Source organism: Pempheris klunzingeri, chromosome 8 (assembly GCF_042242105.1).
Source record: "Pempheris klunzingeri isolate RE-2024b chromosome 8, fPemKlu1.hap1, whole genome shotgun sequence".
In the NCBI taxonomy this organism is placed as follows: Eukaryota; Metazoa; Chordata; class Actinopteri; order Acropomatiformes; family Pempheridae; genus Pempheris; species Pempheris klunzingeri.
In genome coordinates, this window is record NC_092019.1 from 3,621,969 (window position 1) to 3,642,662 (window position 20,694).

General features: G+C 41.5%; 1 protein-coding gene across 1 annotated transcript in view; it reads left to right on the forward strand.

The window, feature by feature from the left end:
* Window positions 1-705: 705 nt before the first annotated feature.
* cdk14 (cyclin dependent kinase 14) overlaps window positions 706-20,694 on the forward strand; it is a 150,031-nt gene continuing 130,042 nt past the window's right edge. Inside the window, exons 1-2 of the mRNA XM_070835382.1 lie at window positions 706-799; window positions 8,480-8,511. Of these exons, the coding sequence (XP_070691483.1) occupies window positions 706-799; window positions 8,480-8,511 (126 nt within the window). The remainder of the gene's footprint in view (window positions 800-8,479; window positions 8,512-20,694) is intronic.

The window sequence follows — 20,694 nt, forward strand, 5'->3', positions numbered from 1 at the left end:
CAGATGAAATCAGAAAAACCGCTGATGAAGCTGATGTCTGGGGAATACCTCGTCCTGCACACAATGACAGGGTCTTGTAGAGGGCAGCAGTCTCAAGCCGGAGCTCTGACAACAATCTGGATCCCTATGAAAATATTCCTCCTCCTGCAACACATTACAGGGCGGTGCTGGCTCTCTGACGGACAGTCTCCGGGACGAATAGAAACGCGGAGCTCCCCAGGTCTCCTCCAATCCTCGCATCCAAGGCGGGGTCTGGGGGTCGAAACCAGAGAGAGAATCCCAAAAATGACATCTAGATTGCGGTGGAGCAGGGAGCAACCGGGACGCCGAGAGAAGAAAGAAAGAAGTCAGAGCTAGGGCTCGTTTTTAGGATCCCAACCCAAAAAAAAGACGCACCAAAAAGGCGCAGCGAATTACGCACGGTTTCCAGTTTGGAAGCGTCTGTTTCGGCGCGGACTTTTATTGCCTCTTTGGAAATGTAGTTGCTTTCTTGGGAAAATCTCAAGAAAGCATTTGTTTGTACTAGTTGATGAGAGAAGTGAGAGCCGTTGAGGCTCCGTTTCCTGTTTTCCAGCGCGCTGCAGCTGGGCTGAAGGAGCCCCGCAGTGCTGACTGAACGCCGGTCCTCCTTCCCCGCGTCCAAACCACAGCCAGTCCGCTGCCTGCCAGTCCGCTGCCTGCTAAACTCGGTGAGGGGAAAAAAAAATGTGCGACCTGATGCCAGCCTCCCAGCCCGCGGAGAAAATCGGAAAAATGAAAAAGTTGAGGAGAACTTTGTCCGAGAGTTTCAGGAGTATTGGTGAGTAACGTGCTTTTCATTTTCCAGCTCTTTGTGCAAAATGAGAATTGGGAAACGTCTGAAGCAGCAGCAGCAGCACAGACTGCTGCTCCCTGCCGAGGTGATGTCTGGTCACAGTTGGGGTTAGCAGCCATGGAAAACCTACATTAAGTTGGTCCCTCCACATTTCCTTTAGTAGGATGCAGACAATTCCTTCTTTGGGAGGCTGACACGTTCTGTAGGAGACTGCTTCAGTGCAAACACTGATAGTTTCTCAGACTTGTTTGGACCTTGTGAGGAAATCTGCTGCTGAATTTGAGGCTGTGCCCCATTCTGATTCTCACACAGCTTCCTATAAATACCATAATAACTTCAGAGTCATCATCATCATCATCTGTTTTTCAGTTCAGCTCCAGTCTCCTCAGGAGACTCACCAGACCTCAGCATAATATCATTTAAGGACAATGAATGTTGTTTTTCTGCCTCTGTATGTAAGCAGAAAGGTGAGCCGTGCAGACTCAACAGTTTATTCCAGTGAAGGAGGTGAACTCAGGAGGACCAAACCAAATGATTTAGCAGCTTTTTAAATGCAGAAACTGAAAAACTGAACAGAAAATGCAAAAGTGAATTAAATAGATCTTTTTTTATTTTTATTTCCATGTCGCACACATGAGCCTGAGCGACACTGTAGGGGGAAAACAAATGATTATCGATGAATCAGCCTATTGTCTTTATTAAATGATCAATCCTTTGGACTCCAAAATGCCAGAAAATAGTTACAAATGAATGAAATGAGATTTTCCTTAAAATCAAGGTGACGTCTGTCAGATCCTTCTTCGGTCTGACATTTAGTCCAAGATTCTCACTTTACTATGACATGAAACAAAAGAGAAAAATAAAAATCCTCACAGTTGAGGACCTTTTTAATGCACGCTGTACAGTAAAACAGGTATTGTTGGTAAAGATCCTTTTACATTTGCTCTGGCCAGCTCGTGGACGAGCTCTGTAATGTAACTTATCTCTAACATTTGACAGTGGATTCTAATCAGCCGACACGCTGATACTGATATATCTGCACGGAGTCATCGTCATCAAGCATTATCTTCACCACTGTGTCCTAATCACATGTATAGTTGGGCCTAAATACACTAGAAAGTAAAAGTAAATAGAATAGAATAGTTTCTGCTCTTCACTTTACAGAAGGTGAGGCCGACACCATTCAGTAACTCTCTCACACACAGTAGGTATACAGCACTAGAGGGGTTTTGCTACCGAGGTTGTTGATATTGACAGAAATATGAGCTCATGGTAGCGTCTGATCAGTTCTGGATATAAAGTGATGTCTGAGAGTTTTAAAAGCTGCAGATATTCAGGTTATGAACTCATCACACAAACATTTTGAAGCATCTCTTACATTTGGTTTTATATACTGTGGTGAAGACATTTGCTACACGGGACGTTATGTTACTTATTTTTGAACGTGTACGTTAAACATGTTTGTGATGAGGCAACATTAAGGCTGCAACCAACAATTATTGTTGCTGTTGATTTGATCTGACAGTAATTTTTCAATGAAATGGAAAAAAAGTGTTCACTCTATAGTGTAAATAATGAAAAATGCCCGCTCCAGTTCCCCAGAGCCCCAGGGGAACGTCCGCCACGAGCTTGATTTGTCTGATGATATTCAACAACATGTACAGTGAAAATGTATTATTGATACGATCATTACAATTTCCCAGAGTCCAACGGGAGGTTGTTTGGTTTGTCTGGACAACAGCCCAAAACTGACAAAGCTCCAGTTGTCAGTGAAAGAAAACTAAAGTGAAACAGCAAAGGTGCACCAGTGAATTTTAGCTGCAAAAGATTAATTGACTTAATCAGAATTGTTTCCATTTATTAATGTGTTAAGTTACTTAATCAAATAATCTTTTCAGTTCTATATAAAATTGGACAAAGCCACTAAATTGCTGAGGGTCATTCTGTGCAGGATGCTGCGTACACACTAGATTTAAACCCCTGCATCATCATCGTTGTCTTTGCCATCATCTCTCTTCACTCCCTGTTTTTTAAATGTAGGTCTTCTCCACTAATGAATGCTATGCTGCTTTAAGTAACCACGGTGGAACAGAAATGGTCACGAACACACAGTCACATCACTGGTTGTCAAGGTGCACCATCGTATCTCATTTCGTCTCTCTCTCTTTCCCTGTTTTCCCCTCCCTCATACTCATGTACACACATCCTGCTCCCCACACAGACACACCGAGTGCTTTGGCATCTTCATAGGGTTCACTGGCCTTTGAAACTGTGTGTGTAGAGAATGAATAGCTGGATGCAGCCTATAAGAAAAGATGAGAAATGAACAGAAGTGAGTTTGGGTCGATGTTGCTGCAGAAGAAAGATTGGCATTGACTTTTCTGCTGTGCTGACGCTCATCTCCTATTGGCCATCTTTCCTCCCATCTAAATCAACACATCTGAGCATCGATCAGGCCCTCGCCCTGCGCTACGGGCGCTTTAACAAAGCACATTCAAGAGCCAGCTTTATTGTTTATGTCCTTGTAACAGTGTTGGGCCAACCGGTCCCAGTGGGCAGGGCTGCGTCACGTGCAGAACTAGGGCTGCGTGCAACATGATGCATTGTGGACGTTTTGATTTTAATAGCTTCAAACCTGGTTAATGGGCGAATGCTGAGTGTCGCAACCTTTTTCTGAACTGTGAGCCCAGGTTTGGTCCTCCTGAGCCAAGTCATTAGAGAGCTGTCAGTTTATCATGAATGTGAGCGCAGGAGGTTGTGTTTCCATGAGGAAAGTCCCAGATGGTTTGTATGGAAATAATGGAATTTCCCATTTAAACCCCCTTTAATACATTTTTCTAGTATATCAAATATCAAACAAATCTCCTGTGACCCTCAGTGGTCAAGAACATTTGCAGCTGTGACCTTGAGATTAAATAACTGTGGATTAAAGTCTAGGTTCTGCTACATTTATGCCATTTTATAGTCTTTTTTTTACTTTGAATTGTTTTATCAGTGATGAAAATCAAAAACAGTTTCCTCATGATCCTCCCCTCAAAAGACATAATTGGTGTTTTCCTGCAGTCGTGACCGGAAGGTCGGTCCGATCTCTGGACCTGCAGGATAAATCTGGGCAGTGGAGGAAACTGACAGAGCAGCACTGCTGTTGAGGCGTCCCTGAGCAAGGCAGTCAACCACCAGATCAGAGTGTGGCTGCAGCTTTAAGGTGTGAATGTGTGATTAAGAGAACGTCCGCACTACTCCGGTGTGTTCACTTCTCCGGTGTGTTCACTTCTCCGGTGCACAGGGAGGTTAAAACTGTCCCGCTCATTTCTAAAATTACAGAAGCTTTTGATGACATCTAGCTGTTTTGATCACTTTTGTCACTTCGACAAATGTAAAGTCAGGTATGTCGAGGTGTGCGTGGCAGATGAGACGACTTTGCGTCGCCTCTAACCGTCTCTGTGTCTCTTGATAGAGGTGTTGTCATTACGTCATCATTATGTTCATTCTCTCAGACAACTTTCGGACGGTTTTCCTCAGTCTCAATCATAATATAGTGATTTGGTCAACGTGTGCGTACGGCCTCGCAGCACTAACCGTTTATCTGAGTAACAGCAGCCATGAGCCACTATCAAATCACTATGTTATGCTCTTTCAGCTGTTAGATATGGATGAGTGAAATAGAAGAGGATGAGGAAGAGATTTTGTCATTTTGCTGTGGTTCAGGTGTTCACAGGTGTTTGGTTATACATTGGTAGAAGTCAATGTGACTACAGTATGCAGTAAAGCATTCAAGGAGGCAGATTTCTGTGCTCAGTCAGTCTTACCTGGACAAATAAATACACCTAATATGTCGGCTCTGAATGCACCCAATGGAGATTGAGGTTTGTAAAGTAACTGTGGGTGGATTCATCAGCACATCCTTGATGATAATTTACTAACACCTTCTCTGTCTGAGAGACAGCTTTGGCTTCTTCCTCACAATTTTGATCTAAAGGCGAATTCCTCCGAGGGAGAGACGCAGTATGAAAAGCTGTAGCAGCAGTAATGAGGTGTTGTGGGTTTTAACGCAGAAAGGACAGTCTGTTTGTGGTTGTCTTCAGTGAGTTTGGACAAAGTCGTCGTCTTTTCTCTCCCCTTGTCATTTTTCCTTCAGATTCTGTGATTTCCTGTCTCAGCTCTGGAAATAAATGTAGCGTGAAGACTATTTGCAGCCAACAAGGAAGCTCTGACAGCACCTCACCAGCACCAAGATCTGGATGTTCTGGTCTTCTGAATGCTCCTAAAATAAGGCTTCTTTATCTCATAGTGCTCTGAAAAGTCTTTTTATTCATATGTAGTCAAAGTCTGCAGCTGGTTTTAACACGTACATGTTAAATGTCCAAAGCCCCGTATGAAGATGCATGTTACAGCATGTTTCCATGGAGTTTAATGGTTTTGCACACTTGTTAGTGAGCTGTTGGGTGTATTTTTTACTTGTGGTCAGAGCTGGACTAGCTGTTTATGCTAAGATAAGCTGATTGCCTTCTGGTATCGAGCTTCTCATGTTGAATTATTCCTTTGAGTATAATTTATAGATAGAGAAGTTTTGGTGGCCATTGATTTTTGCTAGCGTCAATCACAACTTATAGATTTATGCAACTGTAGCTTATTAGCAATTTCCGTCCTGTTACAGGTGGTTTTGTCCAAGAAGACGTAGGTCAAGTTCACATAAGTGAGCGTAACACTGACGGTGTCTTTTTGTGGTTTAAACACCAGCAAATTAGCTTAGTTTACTTCAACAGTAGTGACCTGAACACTTTTAATGCTCAAGATAAAACTATGTAGACCACAAATACTGGTCTGGAGTTTAACCCTTTCATGCATAGAGGTCACTGCAGTGTGCAGCTATTCAAAAGCTGTTTTCTTGTATATGCATGAGTTTTGATGGCGTAGCTGCACATCAGCCGCTACAGTGAAGCTACTGCATCATCTCATCCACTGACTGCTGCACAGTGGGAAGCTAAGATGGCCGACAGACAGCCAGAAACACCAAGTTGCTCATTTTTTCCTGTTCAAAAAAGAGACTGTTGCAGGTAAGAAAAATATGGGGACATCAAGTAACATCTAAGGAGTCATGCAATTGCTAAATCTTCCAAGTACTGGTTTTATATTGGGAGGAAATTCTGATTAATCACATGTCCACTGAATCACCGAACATCATGCATCAGTAGCTATATTTCAACTACTGGACATGTAAATATATCTTTATAAAATTTGGGTTTCAAATCTTGTTTTTCATGCCTAAAGATGAATAAAAACACTTCATGCATGAAAGGGTTAATATACAGAATGTCATAGCAATTAAAATCACAATATTGCCCCCCCCCCCCAAAAAAAAAGCCTAATTTATTATTTTTCTCCTGTAATATCTAGATGAAATGTGCATGTGGAAAAAGAGTTAATCGATCTTACTTACAACAGCGTTTTGAGTAAAGATACATTTCCCCCCAAAAACATCTTTTTGAATTCACATTTTAGATTCCAAACATTAATTGAATCACAAAGAAAAATCGAACCTGACCATGTACAATGCCTTTCTTGTCCAGTGAGCACTAAATATTCCATGTCAGCCAGTGCACAAGCCTCTTGTCTACCTGCAGTATAATCCATCGTATTGAACGAGGATTTGTGGTTGTGATGCTGCTGTGTGGAGCGTTTGGGAAGTCTTTGGGGAACGAGTGTGTGTTCTGACTCTCTGAGGAGGAGGAGGAGGAGGAAGCAGCAGTTTAACGCCTCAGTGGCTGAGCTGACGATGCTTCCAAAACACTCACTCTGACATAAAAAAGTCATTTTACCACCAAGCGGCCCCCCCAGAGCACTTCAGTCTTTTAGCCATCTGTACTGCCTCTCGCATCAGACAACATGCTCATCATGAGGAGTTAATAACTGAAACATCATTCGCCTATCAATAATGCTTCTTGTGCTGTGAGAGCGATTTAGAAATCAAAGCTGCAGGGACAGTCTGTTTATTCTCCTCCTCCTTATGAATATGAAGAATATTCAGTCCTCCCCAGCAATTAATGTGAGGAACACAGTGGATTGTCAGCAGATGCAGATGTAACAAATAATTGAGAAGCTTTCTTGAAGGACTCAGATATAACAGGAATTTTGGTTTTGCAGTTTTGCCTCGTAGCGTCTTCTCTGCCTGCAATAAAACATTACATGCAGAATGTTACACACTGACGAAATCTGAAAGAAGTTCTATTCATATTAAAGACAGAACAGTTGTTGTGGCATTTTATGGGAGATCATAACACACCCCTAATAATATCACAAACAGCTCTAAGGGAGATGATTGTTTACAGAGGTTTGATGGTTTTTTGAATAGCTCTAAATATTCTACGTAACATAAAACATACTGTTGGCTCTCTGTAATTTGTGACTCCCATCACTTGAAGTGTTGGTAATTAATGTTGTTTGAGTGTTGAAAGGACATCTGAACAGGCTTAAACTGTACAGACTTTAACCCTGAATTGGTTGCTTGTGACTAATTTTGTCAAGTCTGGCTGACTTTGACTGACGCTTGATGTTTGACATTTAGTTTCGAGGTGACGGCACCTGATTCAATACCTGAACAATCAGCAACCTGGCTGACGGACGATCGGTTGGATTTGTGGGCGGTTTGACTATCCCTGTCTCCTTGCACATCGTGAAGGCCCCTTAAGAGTGTAGTAGAACCTGAGGTGGACCTTGTTTCTCTGCCAGCTTCGCCTACTTAATTTGCAGCTCCAATCACAATGGATGGAGATAATGGGAATGCCTGTTAGTGACCTCATGGTGCTACGCCATCATCAATTGTGTAATTATTTTCTACAATCAGTATTTTTTTTTATGTCTTTCAGCATCATATATCACATTAAAACCACTTCCTAATTGCAACATGTACTTACTGTACACTTGGAGCTATAGATTTCTGTAAGTACATTATATCTGTATATCATCAGCATCACCGTTAATATTCAGTTTGAGTATTCAGATTCATTCTTGATCTCTGGAAGATGTATTTGTACTAACATATTCTAACCTCAAGGTTACTAGTTTTTTCTGGAGCTTTTTCGACTGCGTGGCTTTTTACAGCCACTGTACAACATATCAAGGCTGCAATGTCATGAATTTCAGTATGTGTTTTTAAGAGGGGTTACTGTTTCTAGCAGATTTCATGCAAAGACCTGAGTGAATTATAAAATTATAGTAAAATATCAATTTTATCAAGGTTGAACTAGAGGTTATTATGTTGTTTTTCTTTTTAATCATGGGTTGATGGTGAACTCAACATGTTGTTTTCAATTCAGCAGTGTAGAAAGCTGCTGGTGTTACATAAATTATAATTTAAAGATTTCAAACTTTAAATAAAATTTTTTTCGCCCATATACACAAAAGTTCACATTTCTGCTTGGCTACAATACGTTGCTGATCTTTCCATTCCTGCTGGTGTTCACTCCTCTGAGAAAAGTGAGTTATCACCAGTGCCAGTGAACTCCTCACTCCAAACCGCTTTAATGAGCACAGAATGAATTCCAGACAAATTTCAGCACGGTGACAAGTTTCTTTGCTGCATCTCTACCATTTTTATTTTGCTCATTCTTCAAAGATGTCAATACTGGCAGTGTCTGATTCTCTCTTCCTTTCTTCCTCTTGCAGCTTTCAAGAAAGAGGACAGCGGCTTTGATGAGGTAGGATGAAAACAAGTGAATTTTGGGAAGCTTGTGACATCACTGGCTCAGTTTCAGGGCTCTAACACACTGTTGTACACTGTCGTTTTTTCCCCCAAAAGTTATTCATCAAGGTCTTGTTGACCAGATGTTGTCAGGACTGCATTGCAGTTGATTTCTTTGCATGTGAATCCTGCTGTAACTCTGTGCATATGGTGTGTAATATATTCATGTGTGGAGCATGGTGGTTTTCCCTCTCATCTTGGAGACGTCCCTCAGGGTCAGTTGCCATCACAGAGCTTCTCTGGCCTGCCAAATGAGACACCGCCAAACGCACCAATCAGATTCTCTCTGTATGAGTAACCCAGGGCTCCAGACTTGCTTCACAGCCGTCCCACTACTGCCTCGAAACACTGTGCTCACCATGAAAACTCACTGTGCCCCCATTTTTCATACTTGTAAATTCTCTGTCTCATTCGAAATGCCTTGCTAAAAAGTGTAGTCAAACAGAGTGTGGTTGGTCCGACAGTACGGAGACGTCAAGGTCACATACGCTGAAGACGTTATTTAACACCAAAAGATAAATATGCAATTTGTTGTACAATTGTATGAATATAATACAATTTTAGAGCAATTAAGAACAAAACCTTTGTTTCAGCCACTCTTAGATTTTAGAAGTATGGGAATAGAATGGGAACTTGTTGTTTTGGTGTATTTTCCTTGCATGCAACTGCATTGCTGCAGCGACCCACTGACATCACCAGACCATGGGGTTGTTCTTTTGAGATTCTTTTCCAGGCTTTTCCTGCAGCCTCTTTCAGGGGGGTTACTCCCTTTAGTTTAAGTGATGAGACTGACTTAGTCTAAAACCTCCCTCTTCTCCCCCTGATGAACGTCTTGGTTGTAACAAAAGGATGCTTTAAGTGCCTGCCTGTGGGTTTTGATGCATTATTTTTGTAGGCAAAATGACTTCTGAATTCATTCTGCTGCTACCGTCATGAGTTAGAGCATCAATAAAGATGAGAGAGCCAGTTCCAGAGGCAGCCATGCAAGCCCAAGCCATGACATTACCTCCACCATGCTCCACAGATTAGCTAGTGTGCTTTGGATCACGTGCAGATCCTTTGGTTCTCCACACTCCTTCTCCAGAATGTTTCTGGTTCATCTCTGTATTTCTTTGTAAATTCTAATCCGGCCCTCTGCTTCTTGCTGCTGGTGAGAGGTTTGCATCTTGTGGTGTAATTCTCAGTAATTCTGCTCTCAGTCTTGTATAGACGGTAGACTGTGGTACTTCCACCCCTTCTGGAGGTTGTTTTAGGTTCTGTTTTCCTCTCCTGATGTGTCTGTTGTCTGTTGCTAAGTGCACCAGTGGTTTCCTCTATTTCAAGACTGAGTCACGTGCTCCTGTGCTTTTGCTCACCTGAAATGTGGGTGAGACAAAATGTAAATTGTACAATTTATATGCAATCTAATATGAGGAGATGAAAGGTGACATTCATCTCTTGTTTCATATTCATCTTTTGATCCTAAATCCTAAATCCTAAATCCAGTGTATAGCAAACATAAGAAACTTGACCTTGCCGTTGTACTATGGAGGGCACTGTAGTGAGTTAATGACCGAGGACTGCTGAAAATGTCCACAGATTGATAGTTAAGGTTTGGTTTAAGGCTCCTCTCATTCTCTTTGAGCTCATGTCTCATGGCTGTCCTGCACCACACGATGCTGTATGAAGCAACCACGTTCATAACATTCATCAATGGACGATCCTGCAGGCACAGATCAATGATTATCAGTATGTGTCCACCACCTGTCTGTCTTTTTTGACAATTAGGTAATGTGAGCAGTAAGGTTGTGGACCTTTAAACCTAAACCATGAGCTGAAACATGCTAAAACAGTCTAACTCACTGCGTGTATTGTTGAACGTATCACTCATAGTGACAAATCCACAGTCTTTTGAACCATTGCTAACATGAAAATATTGATCGATGAAGCATTAACGCCTGCGAGGGTGTCGGCTAGAACTGGCAGCTGTAATGTAGCCTGGAAGTCTTAAATAGCAAATGTGCTTTTTAGTTTACCAGAACAGCAGTGTCCTTTCACTGTAACCTTTGGGGCGTGGCTCTCCATGTGGGATCAAGAAATTATTAATGATGCTTTTAGGAGTGTGAGATAAAATAAACAAAATAAAAAAAACAATTAAACTCTCTTTATCCCAAAACAGTTTTTATTTGTATTTAATTCTGTTTTGCAGCTCTATACGACACAGCGACTCCTCTCACAGTCTCTCTCAGTTTGCTGTTGTAAGCGGCCGGTTGATGAGGTCGTCAATAGGTCTGAGGATGCCGGGACGTTAGGTTTCGATTGGCAGGGAAATCCTGCTTGGTTGCTCCTTTGAGCTAAATGAACAGTGAGTGTTGAGCAGACCTGCAGCTGCTGTAGGAGGCTACCTAAAGCTGTGTCCGTGTTGTAGAGCAAACCACATGGTCTCTAACCTTTCCAGTATATTGTCTGCAAAAGGCAGTGGCATCGCTTAATGAATAAGTGATAAGATGCTTTGTGTTGTTGGGCCAGACCTGTTGTTGCTGTGGTTGGTTGGTAGATTCCTTTATTTATTCTATTTTATAGACCTGCTGAAATCCAGAACAGCATGAGTACTCTACTGATAATCAGTCAATCTGAACTGCCATTTTCCTTCACATCAGTTCTACTCAGACATCACGTTCATGTCAGCCATTTCTTCTTTTTTGTCCTCAACAATTAATAGCAAATGATGTATCCATTCTTCCAATTCCAAACAGCAATTAAATGAGTATTTTGATTTAAGAGTAGTTGTTTCTATAAGTTGACTTATTGTACAGCAACCTAATATAAAGCTGCATTCATTTCATCCACACAGTTGTCATTTTAATATATATTCTTTTTCTGTTTCTATTATTCCGTTTCTGGTGGAGGCAGATGATCCGTATTCTTAGTTGCACCTACAAACCCATGAGTGGTTATTTTTCCAATCAAACAGCCGTCAGAGAGCACAGCACCAAAACTATTTCTCTTGCTGAATTACACTGGCATTGATGCATTTCATAGATTAATCAAAATGTCAGTTAAACATGGTGCAGGTTTGAATGGACCCCTTGAAAAGTTGTGGGTTTGGAAAAATGTTTGTTTTGTGTCAATTAAAAGCATTAAACAATACAGATTATGGGGGAAAAAGTGGATATTGTTCATTAGAAGACTACTGTATGCTTAAAATAATTGGGGCTCATTTTCAGAGTGGTGAAGTGAACCACTTTCTGGCTTCCCTACCTTTGGGACTGTCTGTTTTTGAGCTCCAGATGCTTTTATCTGAGAAATGAAAAACAACGTTAATAGTGATGGCAAAAAAACCTGGACATGTCCAGTACTAGTATGAATTAGCCTTTTTGTGTTGTTTGTCACATCCTTACTCCATCTCGTCTCTCAGTCATCTTGTCCAGCTTGACTTTTTCTGTCCGAGTCGTGTTCTCGCCATAAAAAGACAAACGGTTTGCTCTGCTGCAGCCTCAGCTGTGGTGCTGTGGTGTGGATGGGGCAATAAGGAATGATACCCTGTAAGATTTTCCCATTGAAGGGATTTTGGAGACGTCTTTGTTTTTGTTGGCAAAGGGACGTGAGCGCTCAGATATCATGTGCGTCACATATATTTGGCAACAGGGCTGTTTGTCAAGTTTCCTGTGATTATTTAGATAAGGAGATATAGCCCATGTTCTTGCTCAGTAAGGGACTTTTGTGGGGAAACAACGTGAAGCAGACCATTTCTAGTAGTCGATGCCATGGGAATTAGCTTGGGCCATTTGCTATAAATGGGCCTTGCTGCTGAAGAAGAATGTAAAGAATCTTAGAAGGAAAAAGACTCCTTCCTGTCCGGCAAACATGTTTGCAAGAACCTGAATGATGGCCTACAGCTACAGTATGTGAAGATGTTATTTAGGACGTTGGCTCAAACCAGCACAGTGTGATTGTATATGTGTTTGCATTCATACCTTCTGTGTGTCTCAGAGAGACTGAGAGCTTGTTTGCCACTCGTGTCTGTTTAACTGATTATCATTTATCATAGTGAATAGGAAACTATGTGCCTGTGTAAAACATAGCTATGGCTGGTCAGACCAAGAGCTCTGAGCCCACATACAGTCGGCAGGAGAAGCAGGGTTTCTAACTGCTCTTCTGTCACCGTGTTGATGTCTTGATGGAAAAAATATGCTGGGAAATTGACATGGTGATACCACATTTGATGAGTACTCAAGCCTAGACCTCAATTAGATTGAAACGCATATCACCGTTACAAAAATAATTATTCTGAGTAGTTTCTGATCTGGCAACATTATGGTCAAAGGCTGTGGTTCTCAAATTGGCGGGCAGGCTCCACAGGAGAGGTATAAAATCATTGGGGGGGTCTTACATGAACAGGGGGAGAAATGTGGAGAGCATGCGAAGAATGTGATTCATTAAGGTGCAATAAACGAAGCTGGGACGCTCGCAGAACTGTCAAAATTCAAGATTTGTGCAGACAGAATGACTTATAGGAGACGTGAACATTTCTTAGAGGGAAGAGAAGACAAAGGTGATGCTCATTGAGCAAACATGTCAAGCATTTTGGAAATGGTCTGTCTGTCTCACTATCAACAAGCTGGCTGTGTGAAAGTTGCAGTTTTCATTTGCCCATTATTTTGTCATGGGCTGATGAAGATGAATTTCATTTTTGTGTGGGACCACAAGGGGACATCTTTTGGAAAGCATCTTTATTTGGCTTCTTGCTGGATGGAAACCAACCTCATGTCTGTCAGTGACGGGTGGAGGTGGAACCAGGAGTGGTTAGTTAGCCTAGCTTAGCATAAAGACTGGAAGTTGACCCACACGAAACATGTAAAAATGATCATTTGCGGGGAGATCTATATATCTTGATAAGTTTATCCACTTGCCCAGTGGCTGACAACAGTGTCCCTACTGGTCCCATTAGCTCACCAATTGACTCTAGGAAGTTTCTGCTATCAGCCAAGAAATAGTCTGACTCGTTACCTCCTGTCAGACAGCAAATCTGTTCATTTCTGATTGTGTATATGGATCAAAAAAGCAATGCTAAGCAAAGCTAATCCCCTCCTAGTCCCAGCTCCCTACATAACGTGAGTCAGACAGACTAAATCATGTGTGATAGTTAAAAACACACCAGGTTTGACTGTGCCAAGCATGCAGGATAGAAACTGCCTTTCTGACTCTTCCATCCACCCGAACCAAGCCAAACTCTTTTTTTCTAGAAATATAACAAACTCATGCTACTAGCCTTTGCTTATACGAGACAAACAGTCACCAGTTTTACAGCCACAAAAGCTCACTTGTCAGAAAAATGTGAGCAGTAGACATTTTCAGTGCTCAAAGAGTTTTATTCCAGGAGAAAATGCTATTCTGCCTCAAAACCTCTAACCAAGGAAGGAAATCTCTGCTCCCATGTGAACTGTTACAAATGGATGAAAGATTTGAGAACACCCCGAGCTCTTGCCCTTCTCTTTGTCTGTCTCTAATGGAAACAGATACTGAAACCTGACTGGCTTAATCTGAATCTGTGGTAAAAGTGCTGCACTCAACAGAAAGAGCCTGCGGTCGGCTTTGATTATTGAGGATGGCCTCTCTGCATATCGGCTTTGTGTTTGTGATTATATTGTCACGAAACAGTTTTCCGCCTCAGAAACTTTCTGTAACATTTAACTCAACCAAACTGTCGGGTTTTGTTCGAGGTTTTTGATTAGTTGACAGAAGTCACAGTTGCTACTGAGGTAATGATTTTCTCATTAGTCATCTTTGCATCTTTGTTCTCTTTCTTTTGTGCTCTTGTCTCCTTCTATGAGTCTTCATCGCACTCCATTTTTTTTCTCCGTCACACTCGAACTTCATTATCTTTTCTAAGTCCAATTGGAGCTGAATAATTTCATGTGTTTGGTGTCAGGATCAAAAATTAATGCACCGAATGTGTTCTTTAATTACTGGAAGCCCTTGGAGAATCCATTAAAAGCAAAACGCTGTCATTATTTGCAGGGAGTGTAAATCACTGGGAATTCTGTGGGAGGAAAAAAAAAGAAAATCAGTGCGTCCATGTCATGATTCTTGCTGCTCTCATCTGTTTTTGTCACAGTATGAGCCTGGAATTATAATGTTCCATCTGCATTCAGAGTAGGATCAAGGTAGACCCAAATGAATTCAACCTTGTTCATTTTTCACGCTTTACCACCTTGAATTAGCTTTTCCAAGACAGCCAAATATAATTTAACAGCCCATTTATAAAACTGCATCACATGAATATCTTATTTTTGTTAGAGGTGTCAGATAAAACCTTGTAATCCCAAAGTCATAAAAAACTCTTTCCCAGTGATTTGCTTCATCAGTTTGTATTACGCTTAATGCTCCTATAAGATCGACATCTCATTGTGGATATTTTGCCGTTTTGTCATCTTCTTTGGGTCAATTTGTCGCTTTATTACTTTTAAGGAAATGCTGAAACCATGTCGCTGTCCTGGACCAACTAAATTGTTGCTTCATTAAATATTCATCTTACCTTCAACTAAGAGGTTGGTTGGTAAAATGAGATAAAGATGCAACAGAGTTTTAAATCAGTTTGCTGGTTTCAGAAGGATTTTTTTTTTTTTTTTTTTTCACCGCCATGTTCCCATTTTAGATTTTCTAAAGGGCACACACGCAGAACGACATTCAGACTGTAAACAATCAATCAGTTTTAGCCAGATTACCTACTTGTGCTGCTTTATTGGAAAGGTGAAACCGAAGATGAGTACATCTACAATGTTGCTCATAGTCCCTCAGTGCGCAGGAAAACCTCTGTGGTAATGAACAGCAGATTATGAAACAATGGGCCCCTGGGCATGAAGGCATAAGAGCCCCCCCTAATATTACAAGGAGTACTCAGCCTCTCTAAAAGCCCTTCCAAACTGCTACAGATGAACTGAAGGAGTCACTCACTTGAAATGTTTCTTCATTGCGACTTCTTCGCAGGGAATGTTTTGGCTGTCCCTTCAGTTCTTCAGAGGGACTTTTGGGGCTCACTGACATTGACATGAAAGATTCAACCCTTTAACTACTTAATAACAGCGGCTTCATGCAGAGGCTCTGCCTTAGGGGCTGTCTGAGCCCTTGGGCCCCTGTTACATTTAAGTAAGCCGTGATTCCAAAATAAGAAATAATGTAGTTTCCTTTGTGCATAAACACATTGTTTGTTCCTTCCAAATACAGAACGTTTATCTCCTAAACCGTGGAAACCTGAAACAAGCCCTCCTACCTTGCAGTTCTTTGGTCCTGTGGGGGTGGACAGCACTTGTACTATACTTACACACACACACATAGATGATTGAATTAACCATGACCTCCCACTCTCATCCTGAGCTGATCTGGAGATAGAGGATGAGGAAGAATCAACGTCACAAAATGGCTGACGTGTTTTTTTTTTGCTGTGTTTTCTCTTGTGAGACCGCCTCACAGGTTGAATGACAGTTTTGATCACATTTAGCAAACATCTCTCTCGGGCCATTAAGCCCCGATGAATTTAGAAATGCCGTCAGCGTCTTCGCTGTCTGTTTTCATAAGCTATCCCCTTCATTTCTCTCCCTTTACTGTATGTCTCATGTATGTCTTGGCTGAAACATTTTCCGATACAAAATTAGCATGCATAGAGGGCAAAACAGCAAAGACGCCCTTTCAATTGATTTTTGTTTCTGGTTGATGTTCAATTACCAGTGCTTATTTTGACAGCTCTGAAAATTCCAATCAATGTGGTTTGTTGATAACATTCCCTGAAATGACAAAGAAAAGGCTGTTGATTAAAGCGCTCTCTGGTTATCGTTGTGGAGATCCATTGGCTTTCATGTCCTACACGCTTATGGGTGCAAACCTTGACATGAATTCAATGAAGTGTTGAGCCAGAGAGCACGAGAGGTGACTGGGGAGAAGGAGAAGGAGCATTAGGACCTATCAACCTGTAAATCAGCAGAGATAAAAGACCTCTGATGAAAGAGTGAGGTGGCTACAGCACGGTTGAAGGCAGTTGTGACGCTGATTAGTCTTCTTCACATTCATGATAAAAGTGTTTGTGGCCCATGGTTCAGAATAACTCCACCTGCCGTGTTACCTTTCCATGTCAATGTCTCTGCTCTGGACTCACAGTTTGCACAGATTATTGGACCCTCAAACTGTTCATCCTGCAGAAAGGACCCAGGATCAGAGGTCATATGGAATTATGATGAGAGCAGGAACAGCATGATGATTGGAAATGAAAGGCAAAGGTTTAGGAATGACTTTCAAACAAAGTGAGGTAATTTATTAAATGTCAACCCTTTGTGCTGGCTCTGAGTTTCTCAGCATTGGGAATGGGAACCTACGTTCATAAGACATTTCATTGACTAACATAGATATATTTGTTTGACACGATATCTCAAATATATTACTTATACAACCTAATCAATAAAATGTAAACCAATTACAATTTGAGCCTAATCCCTCTCTGATGTGACGGACATGGTTTAACTGATGCCGTGTGTTAAACCATGCTGGTGTGTTGGCCGTAGGGATGGCTTGGTCAGCCCCTCGGCTGACTGAAATATCTCAGCAACTACTGGATTGGAGGACATTTTCCACAGAGATTTATTACTTCCATGGATCCAGCTGACTTAAGTGATCCCCTGACTTTGACATCATTAGATTCATGACCAAATACCTGCATGTTTAGTGTTAGTGAGCAATGTTAGTAATGCTAATACATATTAGCATGCTAACGTGCTAAACATGATCCCTGCTGAACTTAAACATGCTGTCATGTCACTGAAACCACATCAGACTTTAGCATCTAGTTCGAACCAGTGCAGAGCAGCTAGCATGGCTGTCGACCTTTAGTTTTGTTGCTACGCTGGTTGTCTGAAATGAGTTAATGAGTGTTTTCGTCACTGACCGTTCAACCTTGAATGAGTGCACTGTGCTGTTGTGAGTTGCAGGTGTATCCAGTGTTTAAATGCCACCAGGCTTTTCAAGCATGACAATAAAATTAACAAGTGAAACATTCAAAAACATGGATTTTGCACCGTGTAAATGGTCACATTAAAAGATAAGGGAAGTTTTAATGTCTTCAGGTTAAGTTTCGATTAAAAAGAAACTGGTACGGGCTGAACCCCTTTTGACAAGCAGCGGAAGAAGTCCTCAGTCCTCAGGCTCGCCATTCAAACAACAGTCCTTTGATGTGATTGCATTGTGGAGGACTTCATATGACGTATGGTGTTCATCCTCAATCACCACAAGCACGAGAAATATCACACTTTGTATCTTCTGAAGGACAGCCAGCCTCTGCATAGTCTGTAATTGCAGGACACAATGCATATCAGATTGCTATTGTCAGGCACTCATTGTCACTGTCATATCTCAGACACAACATTTCCAGCCGGTGGCACGACGTCAGCCTGCTAACTAGCAGAGGATTAGACCAGGCTGCAGCCCATCCAGTTTACAGTAAGACACAAGAGCTTCTGCAGCAGAAAACACTCGATGTCTTATTCAGTTCATTCACTCCTTTTACACTGTGGGGAAGTGCAATTGTGTGAGGTCACACTCTGACTAGCATATTGAGTATTGCTCTCAGAATTGTCTGGCAGTAATCAGAGCCAGGAATTCACACATTTCTTCACACTGTGCTTCTAATATAAGCCTCTTTACACGCTATCAGTCACTTCCATTTTAAAAAAATGTCAGCTGTAGTAGAAAAGACATGCCTAAGTATTGAGTCAGAATAAGATTACTCTTGACTTGGTCACAGGAACAGTGGGGAGAGGAGGACATGTTTGCTCTGTTTTAATTCATAACAGTTTTCACTTTTTTATATAAAGTATGCTCAAACTTGACTCTGTTGTTAGTATACTGCTGCCTAAGCTGCATGCTTGATCCTGTGCCAGCCTCTATAGCACTCAGCTGATACCTGGCTCTCCTCCACCAGGCCTATGGAGAGACAATCAGTGTCTGATTGATTGCAGCAGCATTACTGTACATGAGGATTTTTCATCCAGCAGGCCTGGGGGAGCTGTGTGCTGTCAGCAGCAACCTTTGACTGCCTCACTTGCTTAGAGGTAGTGATCACCTGAATATAGCACAGTGTTGAATGCCTGTTGGAGTTTAGTCGGTGTGTAGGATACGTGATCTCTCATCACATTTACACCTTTTAAATGAATTCCAAGTATTGTGCTGCATGTCTGAACGTACATATACAATAAACTAAGATGTTCTTAATATAACATGCTGTAATGTTGTTGCAGGAAGCTGTATAGGGGCTCCCCTGGGTGCTAGCATCTGAAGCAGTCAGGCACGCAGCGATGCCCACTGTGTGGGTTGTATGCTCTTTCTATATGTGTTCATGTTACCTCATGAGTGTTAGAAGCAGCAGCATTCAACTGGCATGTGGGTTTGATGTTTCTGTACAAAACCTGGCCATTTTTATTCTTGGTTCTCCAGGATGGGGTTTTTATGCTTTTATTTTTAATTTTTTTGCAAACAAGCCTTCATCAGAGCTCACTGATGAGTTCACTGACAGCCCTGATATTGTAACAAATAGACCATGTGCAGATTCCATTATTAAAATCCATCAAGAAAATAAATTGGATAAAGCCCAGCAGGTGTCACAGGGACAGAAAAACAAATACAATTGTGCTCTTGAATTAATAAATTGTGCAGACAGCTGACTAATAGCTCTTGCATTTTTACAATAATTTGTGGACATGAATTAACAGAATATAATAAGACCTCATCAATTCCATTTGCTTAACTAAACAATAATAGACACGATATATGTCATTTAGCGCAGATACTGCTAATCGGTCATCAGTCCATCCAATCACAGGCCAAGTATTTTTTAAATGTGCCGGCCCCTTTACAAATAGTTTCTGCAGACAATTTCCCAGCTGGTTCTGTGTAACAAACCATCTGGTGCATCAGGTTATAAATGTTTATGTTGTAGCGGAAATCAAGACGACCTCTGCTGTGGAAACTTAAACAGGCAAACTGCTCAATCCAGAGTTTATCTGTCCAGGATCAAACCTGCATTAAACCCAAGGGTCTCATTCAAAGTAGATTAAATTAGATTAGGCGTTTCGCTGTTTGTTCTGTGTTTAACTTCTGTGGCTACCGTAGCTTGGCATTGAGGTGCGACAGACTGGTTGGATCATCGGACCATGGATAATGTCAATGAGTGGACGTACATGGGAATTCTTGGGATTTGCCTGTTACACCATTTTGTTGTTGTTTAAAGTGCCTTCGGGGAAATGTATTCCTTTATTTGCTGACTGTGGAAGAGAGATGGGGAAGGACTGATAGAGCTCCCTGGCAGGATGTGAACTGGGAGTATTGCAGCTCACGTTTGGCACCCCATCCCGTGAACCAGCAGGATGCTCCAGAGCTCTGCTGTCTGTGACGTCCCTCAAACATTCGTACGTTAAAATAAGAATGCACCCAAACCTCCGCTTGCTACCTTTTTTGTCCAAATTTAACATTTGTATAGCTCGCTGTGTGGAACTCATTGGAATGATCATTATGAGAAGCAACATGAGCCCAGAGACTGCTGCGGCATCAGAAAGTCAGAAGAAGAAACTGCTGTGTGTGTTTGATGTGAGTCTGTCGCATCGTGGCTGATTCCCAATCTAGTTAATAAGCTCAGTATTGATTCAGCATATCGACTGTAGAATCTTCGGTGAATTTGTATGTACACATTATTAAATGGAGAGGACAAATGAAGTAATTTGGGCACATGATTTATTGATTAGAAAACATTGTTTGTAATTTAATGTGCACAAATTATTTTCCCATTACACCTGCTGGAGCCTGTAAAGCTGAAATCTATATGGTTTTATTGTGGTTTTGGACCTTCGTTCATATGCTTACAGTACATAAGTACCCACATTCTTCTATAACAGACATAAAATTGTGACGATCTCTGCAAAAATGGATATTAACTTGCATTTGGATCATTATGGAGCAGTAAAACTCTCTGCTGACTTGTAGCTTTTGCACTGCTATAAAGATAGGTCCACCCCCCCCCACCCAACACACACACATAATAAAATGTCAGTGAATGGGGAAACTGTGCTGCCTCACTGGCTTTGAATTATGATTTAAGATACAGAAAAACATCACAGAATAA